At 43.0% G+C, this 17,546-nt stretch overlaps 1 protein-coding gene across 1 annotated transcript; it reads right to left on the minus strand.

The window, feature by feature from the left end:
• Positions 1-3,298: 3,298 nt before the first annotated feature.
• LOC148113662 (vomeronasal type-2 receptor 26-like) lies at positions 3,299-13,594 on the minus strand. Its single transcript, XM_087893252.1, has 5 exons — positions 13,517-13,594; positions 12,257-13,120; positions 11,785-12,012; positions 6,768-6,894; positions 3,299-4,805 (listed from the first exon to the last, which is right to left on the minus strand). Exons 1-5 carry the CDS (start codon positions 13,592-13,594, stop codon positions 3,907-3,909), a joined length of 2,196 nt encoding a protein of 731 aa, XP_087749378.1. The 3' UTR covers positions 3,299-3,906.
• Between the last annotated feature and the right edge of the window lie 3,952 nt (positions 13,595-17,546).

Here is a 17,546-nt window from a genome sequence, read left to right on the forward strand (position 1 = left end):
CCATAACATAACATAACATAACATAACATAACATAACATAATCACCCACCCACCCACTGCCCTGGTCACAGCACATCACATGAGCCATTTAATGGGCTCCATCCCACTCTGGGTTCCCCAGGCCCGCTGGGAGAAACAGGTCTTCAGCGCCTTCCCAAAGAGTATTAGAGTGGGCGCCATTCTAATCTCTGGGGAAATGATGTTCCAGAGAGAGGGAGCCACCACAGAGAAGGCCCTTCTTCTGGGCCCCACCAGGTGTATCTTCCTAGGGGATGGGACCCGCAACATTCCTTGCCTCCCCGCTCTGATGGGTGGTCGATATGACTGGCAAGCGATGGTCCATCAGATAACCTGGTCCAAAGCCATGAAGGACTTTAAAGGTGACAACCAGCACCTTGAATTGCACCCAGAAGCAAATCGGCAACCAATGCAGCTCCTGCAGGAGAGGTGATACATGTGCTCACCAGGGTCTGCACAAAATCATGCGGGCTGTTGCATTTTGCACCAACTGGAGCTTCCGGATGCTCTTCAAGGGCAGCCCCATGTAGATCGTGTTGCAATAGTCAAGACAGAAAGTGACTAGCGCATGAGTGACTGTGAGTCAGTTGATAGATTTGGTGATTCTTGTACTGCTCCAATCAAATTGGTGCTGTTCCATGTCAGTGTGGGTAGAAATTAGGGATTTGGGATTGTGGCGATTGACTGATAGCAGTCTGATACAATATCTGATAGCAGGTTGCAATGGAAATAAATTTATGGGCAGGGAGTGAATAGTTATCACCCAGCAAGAAAGCCTTTTTTAAACTGCAGTAAAATGTACGGGATTCACAAACTCAATACATTTTACATTTCAAGGAAACCTGAAAAATAAATTGATATCCTATGACACTGTGTTAAATATATGTTCATAAAAGGGTAATCAGCCTTTTTACTGTATTTATCCAACACTTTAGTAATTGATACTATAAAACTTTTGAGCATCTGTCTGCAAATGCTGGACATCATTTGAGCCAAGACCTGAAATATCCTAACAGGGAACAAGAAAGCTACAAGATCAAAATCAAATTCAATGGATGTGTTGAAAAAAGAAAGGATTTGATTAAAGAATCTTGGGAAATGGTTATAATACAGCAACATGAACAATTCTTTTGGAATGGGCAATCATAATAAATCTTAATAATCATAAATATCATACTCAATTCATTCTTTAAAAAATAAATAAAATAAATAAATAAAAACTTCCTATAATTTTGTATACTTTTCTTATAGACATCATTCCTTCTATTCCTTTTTTCAGCAGTTTCTCTGAACCAGAAATATCACATGATGTTCTAATTTCTCTTTGTGAGTTGCTCCCTGTGGTTGAGGTGTGGCTGCAAAACCATGATGTAGCATTTTGGCAGGAATATGCATCCCAGTAATGCAGCACTGGAGGCCAAGATGGAGAAGACCTCCACAGCTACCATGGCTTTTCCTTTTGTGCTCAGATAGGCTGGAAAGAAGGAGATCCACACACTGCAGAAGGCCAACATGCTGAAGGTGATGAATTTGGCTTCATTGAAGCAGGGAAAGTTGTGGGTCCTCTTTCTTAAGTAAGGACATCTGGTGGGATCCAGAAGAAGTGTCTTCTTTGTGATGGCTCCCTCCCTCTGAAACATCATCCATGCTGATATTAGATTGGTCCCCACTTTGACCCTCTATTTTAAAGCCCTGAGCACCTGCTTTTGTCAATAGGCCTGTGGAACCCAGAGTGGGTTGGAACCTATGAAGTGGCTCAGCCGATTGATTGTTCTCCCCAGCGGTGTGTTTTTATTCTTTGAATAGTTTTTTTTAAAAAAAAAAATTTAAAGCAGCTCAGAGACACTGATGGTGAGTGTGGAACCATATAAATTCTCTTAAATAAATAAATCGATAAAATAAAAATTGCTACAATGTATGTCTTAAGGCAGTGATGGCTAACCTTTTTGCTGTCGCATGCCAAAAGCTGAGGGAGCACGGGGGTGTTGTGCATGCACGTGTCCACACCCATAATTCAATTTCCCCTGCACCCCACCCCCTATGCATGTGTGCGCAACCACTACACCACCCCACGCTCCCCCTGCTTTTTTGCACGTGATGGCACAGTGGTCCCAGTAGGAGCCTGGGGAGGGCCAAAACAGAGGCCTTCTGGAGTCTGGAAACAGCTCATTTCCCTACTTCTGGTGTGCTCAGCAGGCCTGTTTTTCTCCCTCCCCAGGCTCCAGAGGCTTTCTATAGTAGGGTGAAAATGGCCTTCCCCATCCCCCCAGAAGCCCTCCAGAGACCAGAAATGGCCCATTTTCCAACTTCCGGTGGGCCCGAAAGACCCAAAAATCAGCTTGCTGAGCTAGGGCAATGCTTGTGTGTCCACAGATACGGCTCTGCGTTCCACATGTGGCATGCGTGCTGTAGGTTCTCCATCACGGTCATAAGGTGTTATTCAAGGATGTTCCTTAAATTTTAATTTGTAAAACTGGTAAACTATGTGAGACATTATGCCACCAATGACGAGAATAGGGGAAGCATCATTTGCAGACAAGTAAAGAAAGAATTTTACAGGAAAATGCATGATATGATTATTGAGGCGGATTACCAAAATATATGTATAGTGCGTGCCTATAATGGATTAATAGATATAAAAAAGGATTATATCTGTAATTCAATTTGTACTGGTAAACTGGTAAACTATTTGGGACATCATGCCACCAATGATGAGACGAGGAGAAGCATCACTTGCAGAGTACAGAGTAACTAGTTTCTATCTGAATTAGGGTTACACTTTCATTATAATTTGGGCTACTTCTCCTGTCCATAGAATCAGTCTGTCTGTCCGTCTGTCCATCCATCCATCCATCCATCCATCCATCCATATTTCTATCTCACTTTGTCTATTCCTCTCCTTCCCCATCCCACTCTTCTCCTCCCTCCCCCTTCTCTCTGAATATCTGCCTAATTAGCTTCCTAGCTATCTATCTATTTATAATAAATTATAATCAAACAATAATAATAATTGGCTACTTCTCCAATCTGTCTGTCTGTCTGTCCATCCATCCATCCATCCATCCATCCATCCATCCATCCATGTCTCTATCTCGCTTTTTCTATTCCTCTTCCTCTCCTTCCACATCTCACTCTCCCCCTCCCCCTCCCTCCCTCCCTCCCTCCCCACTCTCTCTGAATATTTCCCTATACCTCTCTCTCCACTGCTCCTCTACGGATATCTGCCTATCTAGCTACCTAACTATTTTGCTATCTATTTATAATAAATTACAATAAAACATAACAGTAAACATACTCTTTATGGGATGGAAATGACATCCTTTTGTGCAGCTCACTATGCATTTACAAACTGGGTGGAATTTAGTCATTATGTCATCATACATTTTACATTTTTCAATCTCTTTCACTTGCCATAGCAGGTTTGTTTCATTTTATTACTTTATTTTATTTCATTTCATTTCATTTCATGTTAGTACTTCATTTCATTTCATTTATTTTTTTTATTTTTTTACAATATATACCACTTTATTATTTTTACAAACTATCAAAGGCAGCAAACATATCCAATATACTGTCCCCCTTATTTTTTCCACACAGCAACAACCCTCTGAGGTACACTGGTCTGAGAAACAGTGTTTGGTCCAAAGTTACCCAGCTGGATTTGATGGCCAAGGCAGGGCTTGAACTCATGGTCCCTTGATTTCTACCGCTGTTTCTTACCCACTAGACCAGGCTAAAATCCCATTAAATCTACAAATTATAAAGAAACTTTAATGAAAGAAAGAGTACAGATTGCAAAGGCACCAAATATCAGGTTCTTTCCCTGAAATTGCATACAAACCACCTTTGATCTTTTAATTTGGGGAGCCAGAAAGAAGAACTGATACACTAATTTCTCTTTCTGAGTTGCTCTCGGTGGTTGAGGTCAGGTCGCAAAATAATGATATAGCACTTTGGCAGGAATATGCATCCCAGTAATGCAGCGCTGGAGGACAAGATGGAGAAGACCTCCACAGCTACCATGGCTTTGCCTTTTGTGCTTAGATAGGCTGGAAAGAAGGAGATCCACACACTGCAAAAGGCCAACATGCTGAAGGTGATGAACTTGGCTTCATTAAAGCTGTCGGGTAATTTACGGGCAAGGAAAGCCACAATAAAGCTGGCAATGGCCAACATACCCATATAGCCCAAGACACAGTAGAAGAATGAAGCTAATCCCTCATTGCATTGTAAAATCATTTCCTGGAGCTCTGAATGCATGTCCAACTCAGGGAATGGACGAGATGTCGACAACCAAAAAATACAAATCATTACTTGGAAGAGAGAGCAGGAGAGGACAATAGAAAAGGCCAATCTTTTCCCCACCCACTTCCTCATCTGAGATCCTGGTTTACTGGCCATGAAAGCAACAACCACGGTGATAGTTTTAGCCAGAACACTAGAAATGGCCACTGAGAAAGTGATGCCAAAAGTTGGTTGCCGGAGAAGGCAGGTCACTTTGCCAGGTTGACTGAGGAAAAGCAAAGAGGAGAGAAAACAGAGCAGAAGAGAGACAAGGAGGGTGTAGGTGAGGGACCGGTTGTTGGCTTTGACAATGGGAGTATCCTTGTACTTAATAAAAGTTCCAAGTACCCAAGAAGTCAAGAGGAAGAAACAAAGAGCTGCCGAGGCTAAACCAATTCCTATGGTTTCTTGAAAAGTTAGAAAGACCAGCAGTTTCAGGATACATCCATTCTTTTCTTTATTTGGATAATGATCTTCTGAACATTGAAAACAGTCATCCGTATCTGGAAGGAAAATCAAGGGATTTATCATCTAGGTATCCTATAGTATTCAAATTACTTTCTGAATGGGTGAGAGTTGTTATTCCTTTGAGTTCTTTCCACTGTTTACCAGATTAATCATGTTTCTATGAAAATTCAATTTTTCCTCAAATGGAAAATTAAGGAATGGCATAAAACAAAGCAGAAATGGAAGGAATATTATTCTTTGAAATGCAACCTTTTGTATTATTTAAATTTTACTGCAATGTAGGCCATTTGGACTTTCCCCATTTTTTTCCAAAACATGGAAAAGAAAACCGTAAAGATAACCGTAAGTCTCTCGTATCAGAGTGTATTAACCTGAACAACAGATTGTGTGGCAGAGCTATAAAAATGAATATTTACTAATAACTAAAAGTATTAGTTATTTGCACACTAAGGTAGTGTATTACAGTTTGCTTAAATTTACTTATTTATTTAGTATATGGTGATGTTCCAATAGCCAGGAGACTATAATGCTTATACAGACTAGTACTTGGCTGCCCTAAGACTGCTAGCTCTGTTTGTCTATGAAGATTCTCAGACACCCAGGTCATAGTTGTCCCAAAGGTGCTTTTTCAAGAGGCAACTTGACTTTCTTGTTTTTTCTTTGAATATGTTTCACTTTTCCTCCAAGAAGCTTCTTTAGATCTGACTGGATGGTGGGGAATGGAAGGATTTATATTCCTTGAAGACAGCTGCTCATTAAAAAGCACCTTTGGGAGAACCATGACCTGGATGAATGAGAACCTCCATTGACATTTAGCTATGCACTTTGAGATGAATACCTTTCAAATGGTGTGGAAGTATGAATGGATTTCCAGCAAAAAAAAAATGCAGACTACAGGAACCATGTGTGCTTCAGTTTGAGAAGCAGACAACACAGACTCATCCCCAACAGCCTGCATCTGTCTTCAACAGTGAAGGGACACAAGGCAGAAATAAACACAGCTGTAAAAAAGACAGCTCCACAACAGTCCTTTCAGTAGCTCCAAGAAGGCTCCATACTATTTGCATTACTCAGGTGACTCTGAGGACACAGACAAACCTCTAAGTGGCCTCAACAGTTCTTTAAAAGAATGCAAATGACCTGCAGCTGTCTCCAAGCAATATAAATCCTTCCATTCCCCACCATCCAGTCAGAGTTGAATAAGTTTCTTGGATGTGAAGGGAAACATCTTCAAAGGGGGCGAGCTAGCTCTGCATAAGAAAGAAAGCTGAGTAGTTTTTCTGCAGCTGTCAACTCACAAAGCTTTCCTGACCTGCTCCGAAGTTGGGTAGGCAGGGGGATGGGGAATCAACCCTTGCAGCTGCATTGAGGAATTTGCACCTCAGTCAAAAGAAAACACATCCTAGCTGGCCAAAGTCAAGGCCATCTCCACAGAAACCAGTAATGGCTGGAGGGAATGACTTTCATGACCCGCAAAATTGCTTTGTTGGGGAATGTGACTTATGACACAGAGTCAGAGGCAAGGTACAAATTGAGTGACGTCAGAGCTTCACTTGGTTCATGCCAACATGGTGCTTCTAATAAACAACTGGATTTCTCTTGAAACTTGATTTGAGGCTCCTGCTTTTATTAGGGCATCGGTCAGAACCCTGACAGCAGCATCATATGGGCCCTGTCTCTACACTAAAGCTGCCTCACAAATGGACATCACAAATGGGAAGTGCAGTGCCAGCAGGATTCTAACTGTCCACATGAAGTGCCAGCTCGTCTCCCCACCGAAATGGTACCTATTTATCTACTTACATACAACATACTTTCGAACTGCTAGATCGCCAGAAGCTGAGATGAGTAACAGAAGCTCACCACCCCACACTGTGCTAGGACTCAAATTGTTGGAGCTTAATGACCTTCTCTAGCATCATTAAGCTATTGAACCACTGCTCCTCTTTGTTTGCTTAAATCAACCTAATGAAAACTTCCTGGAATGTCTAACCTACCCTTTTGATTTGAAATCTTCCCTTCTGGACATGGAACACAGTCATAGCAACAAAATTGTTTTCTTTCAATCTCCTTCTTCCAGTATCCAGGGGAGCAATGGTCATTACACAGAGAAATTGGAAGTACCTGGTGATAAACATAAAAGATTCTTGCAAAGGGAGGTTTTAAGAAAAAAAAAACATTTATTAATCCTGCAGGATGTAATCTGGGACAGTCACTGTGACCAAAGGTGGACCAGTGACTGACTCAAAGTAGATTCTTCAATATTATTCTGGGACACCTTCATTTGTGAGTTATTAATCATCTTCTTTTATTGGGGTAAAGAATTCTTTACTTCTCCAAAGGGCTAGTGAATATTACTTAGCTGGATTTATATTATGCATTAAAATTTGTTGAAATTACAGTGATGAGGAAAACGGCCTCTTTGAAAAAGGCAAGTTGCATAATTTATTTATTATTTATTATTATTTATTAATCAAATTTCTATACCGCCCTACTCCCAAAGGACTCAGGGCGGTGAACAGCCAAGATAAAATACAGATAATACAAATATTAAAAAATCCATTAAAATTATTAAATATTTTGGCCGAAACACAGATTAAAACACTCAATTTATAAAATCACGAATTGAAAATTTAAAAGAGGAGAGTTAGGCCAGGCCAGCCTGCTGAAATAGAAAAGTTTTGAGAGCACGGCGAAATGTGCGCAGGTCCAGGATCCTCCATATTTCTGGGGGGAGCTCGTTCCAGATGGTAGGTGCCACCACAGAGAAGGCTCTCCCCCTGGGGGCCACCAGTCGACACTGTTTGGCTGACGGCACCCTGAGGAGCCCCTCTCTATGGGAGCGTACTGGTTGGTGAGAGGCTATTGGTAGCAGAAGGCGGTCTCGTAAATACCCCAGTCCGATGCCATGGAGCGCTCTAAAGGTGGTAACCAAAACCTTGAAGCGCACCCGGAAGACCACCGGGAGCCAGTGCAGCTCGCGCAGGAGGGGGGTCACATGGGAGTGCCACGTCACTCCCATAACCACCCGCGCGGCCGCATTCTGGACAAGCTGGAGTCTCGAGGTGCTCCTCAAAGGGAGCCCCATGTAGAGAGCATTGCAGTAGTCCAAGCGGGAAGTAACGAGAGCATGAGTGACCGTATTTAACGAGTCCCGATCCAGAAAGGGATGCAACTGGCGAATCAGGCGGACCTGATAAAAAGTCCCCCTGGCCACGGCCGTCATGTGCTCTTCTAAAGACAGCTGTGAGTCCAGGAGGACACCCAAGTTGCAACCCCTCTCTGTGGGGGCCAATGACTCGCCCCCAATAGTCAGTGATGGCACCAACTGACTATATCGGGATGTTGGAAACCACAGCCACTCGGTCTTGGATGGGTTTAGCCTGAGTCTGTTTCTCCCCATCCAGATCCGCACAGCCTCCAGGCACCGGGACATCACTTCAAAGGCATCATTGGGGTGGTCCGGGGTGGAGATGTACAGTTGAGTATCATCAGCGTACTGATGGTACTTCACCCCGAAACCACGGATGATCTCACCCAGCGGCTTCACATAAATGTTGAACAGAAGGGGCGAGAGGACCGACCCTTGTGGCACCCCACATACAAGGGGCCTCAGGGTCGACCTCTGCCTCCCTGTCAACACGGACTGCGACCGGTCAGAGAGAAAGGAGGAGAACCACCGTAGAATGGTGCCCCCCACCCCTAACTCCTCTAGCCGGTGCAGCATGATACCATGGTCGATGGTATCAAAAGCCGCTGAGAGGTCTAATAGGACCAAGACAGAGGAACAACCCCTGTCCTGAGCCCTCCAGAGATCATCAACCAACACGACCAATGCCATTTCCATGCTGTACCCAGGCCTGAAGCCCGACTGGAACGGATCCAGATACAACGATTCATCCAGACACTGGGGGAGCTGGCGTGCTACCACACTCTCAACAACCTTCGCAATGAAGCGAAGGTTGGAGACTGGACAATAATTTGCCAACACTGCCGGGTCCAGGGAAGGCTTCTTGAGGAGAGGCCTCACCACCGCCTCTTTCAAGGTGGCAGGGAAGACACCCTCACTCAAAGAAGCATTTATAATCCCCTGGAGCCAGCCTCGTGTAACCTCCCGAGAGGCCAGCACCAACCAGGAGGGACACGGGTCCAGTAAACATGTGGCTGCGCTCAGTCTGCCCAGTATCCTGTCCACGTCTTCGGGCATCACAGAATCAAACTCTTCCCAGATAATACTCACAAAACCTGCCTCTGTCCTCCCCGCTGAATCTACCCAGTCAGAGTCCAGGTGTTCCCGAATCTGAGTTATTTTGTCATACAGATACTGTACAAAATCCTCGGCTCTACCCTCCAAGGGGTCCTCCCGCGCTTCCTGGTGGAGCAGGGAGCGGGTCACCCTAAACAGGGCAGCCGGGCAATTATCTGATGATGCAATAAGAGTGGCAAAATAGTTATACTTTGCCACTTTTATCGCCACCAGTTAGGTCTTAATATGAGACCTTACCAGTGTTCGGTCAGATTCAGAATGGCTGGCCCTCCAACCACTCTCCAGGCATCTTTTCCGGAGCCTCATCTCCCTCAGCTCCTCGATGAACCAAGGAGCCAGGCGAGATCAACGCCGGGTCAGAGGCCGCAAAGGCACGACCCGATCCAAAGCTCCAGCGACCAGCTCCTCAGTCGAGCCATGTGCCAGAGCCTCAGGAAATGGCCCAAGCTCTGTCTGGAACCTATCAGGATCCATCAAGAGCCTGGGGCGGTACCACCTCAGTGGTTCCGCCTCCCTGTGGCGGGGTGTGGCGGTTTGAAGGTCAAAGCGAAGGAGGGAGTGATCTGACCATGACAAGGGCTCGATCACTATATCCCCTATCTCAAGATCACTCAACCACTGACCAGAGACAAAAACCAGGTCTAGCGTGTTTCCCCCCATGTGAGTAGGGCCATGAACTAACTGGGTCAGGTCCATGGCCGTCATGGAAGCCATGAACTCCCGAGCCACCTCAGACGCCTCACCGATGGATGGCAGGTTAAAATCCCCCATGACCATAAGCCTGGGGGTGTCAACCGCCACCGCGGCTATAATGTTGAGCAACTTGGGCAGGGCTGCCATCACGTGGCAGGGAGCCAGGTACGTAACCAACATACCCATCTGCACCCCATAACCCCACTTCACAAGGAGGGACTCACAACCAGCTGTCTGAGGAACAGTGGCCTTCCATGGACCAAGACCTTCTCTAATGACAACCGCCACCCCCCCGCCCCTCCCCTGTGTCCTCCGCTGATGGAATGCATGGAAACCAGGTGGGCACATCTCAACGATGTCCTGGCCCAACCAGGTCTCCATAATACCCGCCAGGTCTGCTCACCCCTCCTGAACAAGATCACAAATGAGGGGGGCTTTATTTACCACGGACCAGGCGTTGCACAGCATCAGCCGAAGGCCCAGGGCCTGAGGGTCTGTGCAACCTGGGGAACGAGGAGTGCATTGGAGGCCAGAGCGTGCCACCACTTGGAGCCAGTGGGCGCGCGCTCCCACAACCTGATGTGGCCCCCTGCTCCCACCATATCTGCCCCTCCCACCCACAGTACTGATGTAATGTCCATCCACAACACAAGCTCTAACCCCCTCCTTGACCCCAGTTCCCGAACCTCTAGTGCCATGCTCTTCAGCTGGCTCTGGCCTCCTCCCCAACAGGTTCTCCCCCAAACCCACTGAACCCACCCAGAAACCTTTAAAACCTTACCTAAAAATTTCCCCAAAAAACCCCACAACCCCCTCCTCGCCGCATGCCACCTCTCGGGATTCCAAAATCCGTCATCAAGGTAGGCCCTCGATAGTGAGGAGGGCCAAACCTGCGAGAGGGGGGAGTCTCGCAGCGCAAGCAGGTCAGCAGCCATAAACATTGCACAAAACAGAGGTGGAGAGTCAACTGGTCAGGGCTTCACCAGATCGTCCAATAATACTGGGTCAAAGTAGATCTTCATATCAGGAGCTGGTTCACTGCCCTCTCATGGCAGTGAAAGGGGCCAGTGACATCCCCCCACGTCTGGAGGATAATTATCCCAGTCACCCTCTCACAGTGACTGGGGCAGATGACACCGACAATAAAGTCACAATAATCCATCCTTTCATCTGGCGGATAACAAACAGCCCCCTCAGCACCTGCACACCATTTTGCCCAGTTCTCCTCCAGTTTGGGGTCGCACAAGAAGCCAGCAGTTTGTAAAGTTATTAAAGACAATGATGATAATCCCACAGGCACAAGTTCTTCCCTGGGGCGAGAGTAGGGATAGCAGACAAAGAATCCAGTCCAAGTCCAAGAGTGGGTGGCCATCAAAGGCCAACACCCACCCATACCTGGGGGAAGAAGGGGGGAGGAGAAGCCACCGGAGGTGACCAATAGAGCCCTGGTCAGCCTCCCGCCTCTCCTGCCCCAAATCTCCCCAAATCCCCAGTCTCAGCTCTGATTACAAAACAAACCCCGGATAATAGGGATCAAGGCTCAAAAAAGAGCAGATGGTAATCCTGAGGGCAGGGCTGTCCATATTCCCCCAGCCACCTATTGCAAGCTCTTTCCTCAGCCGGATGATCCGTGGCTGCCATTGCCTTCCACCGCCGCCGCCGCCACCACCACCGCCATCGCCGGCTCGCAACTAGCACCCTGGGCTCCCCATGGCACCTCCAGGACCCCCGAAAAATGTCCGGAGAGTGTCCCAGAGATCCCTGAGGAGCGAGGGGGATAAATAAATATGGGGGATGAAAATGTTATGGAAATAAGGCAACTTCCATAATTTGAAAGATAATTGCAACCAAAAAGAAAACCTGACTTTCACATTGTAAGATCATTTTGTCAATTTGATTAATTCTTGATCATGGGCCATATTTGTTCCTAGTACGCCATTTTTTCTTGCAAACATAGAAATTAGATTTCTAAAGAGGCTTTGCTCAATATGGTTTAAAACCCCCTATTTGGGATCATAATAGCTCAAGATATAGTCCATGAAATGAGTCCATGCCTGATTAAAAGCTGGGTGCCAGACAATCAAATCTTCATCAATGAATAATTCTTTGCCTGTTGGAGAACTCGGATCTATTCTTCCGACACTAACTCTTTGAAAAGACCGATTAGGAAATGTGATGAGGTTGATGATATCAAATCCACCCATTACTTCCCCTTTTTCATTCAGGGAAACTTTCTCTCCAGCCGAATTATTGAAAGAAATGCCATGAAGAAATGGATGGAGCTATGTAAAAGAGAATGAAAGAAACAGAGAATTTAAAGGATAATACAGGTAGTCTTCTACTTGCAACAGCTTGTTTAGTGACTGTTTGAAGTTACGAGGGCACTGAAAAAAGTGACTTATAACCTGTTTTCACACTGGATTTTATAAACAGAACATATTAAGACTTTCCGCCATAGGTTCAATTGGTAATTCTAGATCAAATTGCTCATTGAAATAAAAGAAGCGTCCAATGCAGAGAGAATACCTGCCAAGGCTGCATAGGTGGAAGGTCAGTTTTTTTACCCATCATAGTTTTTTTCTTATTGAACCCCAACATGAATAGAGCCTGCAAAGCATGAGCAACAGCATAAACAGCATTGTAGACACTGTAGCTTTGGCCAGTCATTTCCATTTCAAACACAGGCCCAGGAAGATCCTCCAGTTTCTTTTCCACTGGGCACTGCCGATTGGACATTTCTTGTAATTCTGATTTTGAAAATGAACAATCAAATGATTGTTCCCAAACGTCTTGTAGAAACCCATTTCTGTGGTCTGAATGAGGTTTGATGGTCTGAAGAAACTTTTTGAAACCTAAAACTGCTCTTGAATGAACAGTGAAGGAAATAGCCCCGTGGAACATCTGGAGATCCCAACTGATTTGAAAGCCGGAGAGCATAAAATCAATCTGCGCAGTCATGATCCACACCCTTCTAAATAATGCAGTTTGCTTGTTTTCAGGATCTGCTACAAACACGATAGCCCTGAGGCACATAATTGTCCCTGGTTCTCCATAGACTAGAAATGTGGTGGTGTTGCTGTTCCCCAAATTTATGTAAATATCTGAGACCATGTGATCAAGTTCTCCAACGTGTTCTATGTGGACTAGTTGTGAAAGCCTTTGTATGAACGATGGACAGATTCCATTTTGTGAAAGTATGGGCTGAATTTTCTGTAGGAAACGTTCTCCGTTGTTGTTATCCATAGTAAAAATCCCAATCCACGACCATCTGAAATGATGAAGCAGTTGGATAATTCCAATGTATTGATGGTCCTCTTTTGGGGCCATGAAATAAAGTGAAGAGAGCTCACTGGTCTGAAACTCCTCTTGGGCTAATGAGCCATATGTCAGCTAAAATAAAGCAGAATAATACTTTCTTGAGTCATTAGCTCAAATCCAATCTTTCTGGATCTAGTTTTCCTATATTCCTTCCAAAGAAGGAATTTTTCCTCTATTTCTTTTGAAATATTAGTATAAAATGAAATTTCTAGGAATTATTTCAAACACATTATAATAGTTCATTTGTTTGAACAAGATGAGAGTGTGCTACATTCAAACCTTCCCTCTGGAATGGAATGACTCTAAATACTCACTTCTATGGTTGGCATTGTAGCTTCATAAAAGAGTGCTAAGTATTATACCTTAAGGTCTGTGGAACGTCTTAATACAAATCTAATATCTGATTCTCAGTAATTATGTCATAACAACAAAGTATTTTTTTTTTCTGTTCATCTCCTCCATACTGACCTGTGGAATCTTGTAGAAACCTGCAACTTCAGCTATATTAGATGATGTATCAAAACCTAATCCTCCAATGATGGCCATCAGATTCTTCTGGCTATCACATTTGTAGTTAGGAACAAATTCCTGGGATTTGAAAAGCAGGTCCAGAGTGGTGCGATAGGTCATCCTTGGATTCTGGTAACTGTCATAGATGTGGAACCCAAGAGTGATGTTAGGTAAGATCTGGGGGTCTTCATTGATCTCCTTCACAGCAAAGGCCAAGGCAAGGACATGCTGATAGAGTTTGATTATTACACTGCAAATCGATTAAGCACACCTTTTCAAAGTAATAATAATAATAATTTTGCAAATTATTTTAGTATGGTACTGTTTGTAAAAACTTGTTTCTGACAGAAGTTTTAAATAATTTTGTAATCAGTCCAAATATATTTTGCACACAATCTTTTTCCTTTATATTTTTCTAGAAAGTTACTCATCATAAGGCATACTATGTTAATTTATGGAGTTTTAACTTCAGCCTTCAGTTTAAGCTAGAATGTCGTGGCTTGTTTTCTCTCTTGATTTAGTTTTCTAGGAAGTTTACTGAATTAGAAAGAATTATAGATTAAGGGTGAGATTCTCTCTAAATCCATACATCTTCTTCATCTGAATCTTTTCAGTTCTGAAGGAATATTCTATGATTTCTCATAATTCTAAATTCCCCCAGAATAAATATCTAAGGTGTGTGTCCACTTTGGCTGCAGGAGAAATATTAAAACATCTTTACTCTATCCTATCATTCCTCAGCTGTTTAGTAAAATAGAATGCTAATAATTTAACTAACTTCCAATATTTATGTCTATGCAGATTCTCAGCCATTCTAGTCATGGTTGGCCCAAAAGTGCTTTTCCAAAAGGCAAATGGACATTCTTGCGTTTTTTTTTTCCTTTGAAAATATTTCACTTCTCATCCAAGAAGCTTCCAGAATTGAACCAGAACTGAGACAGAGCAAGAAGCTTCTTCAATAAGTAATGAAATATTTTCAAAGAAAAAAAAACAATAGTGTCCAGCTGCTTTTTGGAAAAACACTTTTATTTTGTGTCGTGAAGTCTGGCAGAGCTGATTTTTTTTTTTTTAGCATTCTTCTTTTTGATAATTTCCACACAATCAAATAAGCTTTACTTATGAGAATGTTGTTAATGAAAGAAACACAATGAAAGTTTTCTTTTCTCTCACCACTTTTAAAACACAAAGAATTCTTACATTTACATGAAAAACTCTACATTTTTTATACAAAAGGTCATATAAATGATTCTTTGCTATGTGGGTCTAAGGTCAGATGATTCAAAGGAAAATCCTTACATTAGTGAATCATAAAGGTTGAGAAAAGGATGTTCTTTGAATAGAGCTTGATAGAAATGGTAAATCAAGTGATACATCATCCCACCAATGACGAGGTCACCAGGCTGATACCACTCATGTGGAACAGGGAAAGCATCACTTGCAGGACAGCTCAGAGTAACTGCTTTGTATATCCAGAACACCAGGAGGATCAATTTTATGATTTTCTGCATATGGAGAAAATGTCTGAGTCTATCTTCAAGGAGAACGTCTGGCAGATAAAACAGAAGGAAGAGAACTTTGTGGAAATGAATCTCACAGAGTCAGCATTATGACTTCCTTCCTCCATGATGTGCTTGGTATATATATATATAGATCCTTTCTCACTTTCTATTCCCTTCTGTGCAGAACGATTGATATTGTGGCCTGCTAGAATAATAGAATGATTGCAGTCATTCATAAGGGACATAATTGCCATTGAACCATTGGCAACATGGCAATGTTTTCTTTATATGTCTGATCAACAACTTTCCTTCTTCGGAGTGACATCATAAGTGACTGATGCTTCACCTGTTTTGAAAATGGTGGAGAAATGGAATTGGGAAGTTGGAAGCTACAACGTTGCTCTAATTCTAGAAATCAGAACAAAAGTTTAATTTGATCAATGGATCAGGAAACCATTTCCCTGCAAAATGTTGGATGAAATGGTCAAACATCAACTATCTGCTACACATTAGTAGGTCTTGATTGGAAAATCCTTTGGAAAATAGAAAAAAGTTAAAGTTAAAAAAAAATCATTGACACTCCCCCACCCTGAAGGGAAAAAGAAGAAACAAGATCTTTGAAAAAATAAACTAAAACATGTTTAATGTAACTGAGTATGTCAGCCTTCCTGCTCATTGTATGCCAAAGTGGGATACAACAATATGGTGCACAGTAGCACCAAACTGACCCCTTTCCAAGCCACTAGTGGCATGGAATTTGTTTCCTGTGGGAGCCAAGGACATTCCAACAGGTGGCTGGAGAGAGGAGGAGTAAAGTAACCAGGCAACCAGCCAGCACCTCGATTAGACAATGGGACTGATTGTTTGGAGAAAGGGAGGATTTTCACTTTTTAATCAGGTGAAAACCACGAGAACTTTCAGAGTTGGTTTTCACCAGTTTGTGCCAATATGATATCTCCAATAAAATTGTTCTTTGAGGAACCTGCCTGCCTCAGAGTTCTGCTTTCTATGGCGTTATTTCCTGGAACCCTGACAATCATAGCTAAAATCTAATAGTATTGAACCACACATATACACAACTTCCTAAATTTTTAAACCACAGGTATACACAACTTTCTGAATATTTATTTTTAGTATTTTAAGTCTAAGCTAAGCCTAAATCCAATCTAAAAAACCCCAATATAGCCCACCGACAAGTAGTATTTCCTTTTCAAATTAGAAGATAGACCATGCAGTCACAGCCTGTTCTGAGTTTTTCTTTCTATGGAGATACAATCCTAGCCTCTTCTGAATTTACAGTTTCTGATTCAGAACAATTCACACTTGAATTAAAGTTCAAAGCCCACAGGAAGAATCAAGACTTCAGTTGCTTGTGCAGTGTTTTCGGGAGTGGAGCTGTACTTAATTTTAGATGATATGCTACCAAATTAATATGTGGCAAAAGAGAAAGGAAATTTGGCTTCATTACATTAATACTTATTTTGGATTAATCTCTGATCAAGGCTGCAGAACAATGGAAGAGAGAGCCATTTGTTATGACCAGAATTCAAACTTTAGGTCCATTTACATGCAAAAGTTCATTTGGGCCTAATAAAAATAGAGTTACATTGAGTACAAGAAGCAAGCTATTATTTTATGAGGCTAACTTGGAGAGTTTGGGGGAACTGGCTAAGATTATTAAAAAAAAAAAACTTTTTATAACTTTTTATATCATATGGTTTTATACAGGGATGTTCCTTATATTTCCATTCATAAAAGTGATAAACTATGTGTGACACCAATTAATAAATCATTATAATACATGGGACTCTTTTCAATGGGGCTGCCCTTGAAAAGTACCCAGAAGCTCCAATTGGTTCAAAATACAGCCAGTCCATACGGTTTGGTGCAGATTCAGCTGTGCACAGATGTCATATTTATGGAGATTCTCAAACATCCAGGTGATGGTTGTTCCAAAGTGCCCTTTTTTTTTTTTTTTTTTTTTTTTTGGCAAGGAGTATAAATCATTCCATTCCCCACCAATCCAGTCAGAGCTGAAGAATTTTCTTGGACGAGATTCAAAAGGTCTTCAAAGAAAAATGAGAAAGTCTCATTGCCTCTTAAAAAATAAAGCACCTTTGGCACAGGTGTCACCTTTGCTGTGGGAGTTGCATTGACTGACAATCTGCTTCTGGGTACAATTAAAGGTGATGGTTCTCCCTTTCAATGCTACATGGCTTGGGACCAGGTCATTTGAAGAATTGACTCTTCCTGATCACATCCATGTGATGCAGTGGAGCAGGGAGGCAGGGAACGTTGTGAGTCCTCCCTCTTAAGTCAGGACATCTGGTGGGACCCAGAAGAAGTCTCTTCTTCATGATGGCTCCCTCCCTCTGAAACATCATCCACACTGAGATTAGATTGGTCCCCACTTTGACCCTCTTTTGCAAAGCTCTAAGTACCTGGTTTTGTCAATAGGTTTGTGGAACCCAAAATAGGTTGGAACCTAT

This window comes from Pantherophis guttatus, chromosome 4 (assembly GCF_059756535.1).
Source record: "Pantherophis guttatus breed Tessera chromosome 4, ASM5975653v1, whole genome shotgun sequence".
NCBI lineage: Eukaryota > Metazoa > Chordata > Lepidosauria > Squamata > Colubridae > Pantherophis > Pantherophis guttatus.

Coding starts and splice junctions, on each gene's coding strand:
- LOC148113662 (XM_087893252.1), bottom strand. CDS start 13,594: ATGGCCATCATTGGAGGATTAGGTTTTGATACATCATCTAATATAGCT. Junction 13,121..13,516: donor GTTTCTACAAGATTCCACAG/GTCAGTATGGAG, acceptor GCTTTATTTTAG/CTGACATATGGCTCATTAGC. Junction 4,806..6,767: donor GAAGATTTCAAATCAAAAGG/GTAGGTTAGACA, acceptor TTTTCCTTCCAG/ATACGGATGACTGTTTTCAA.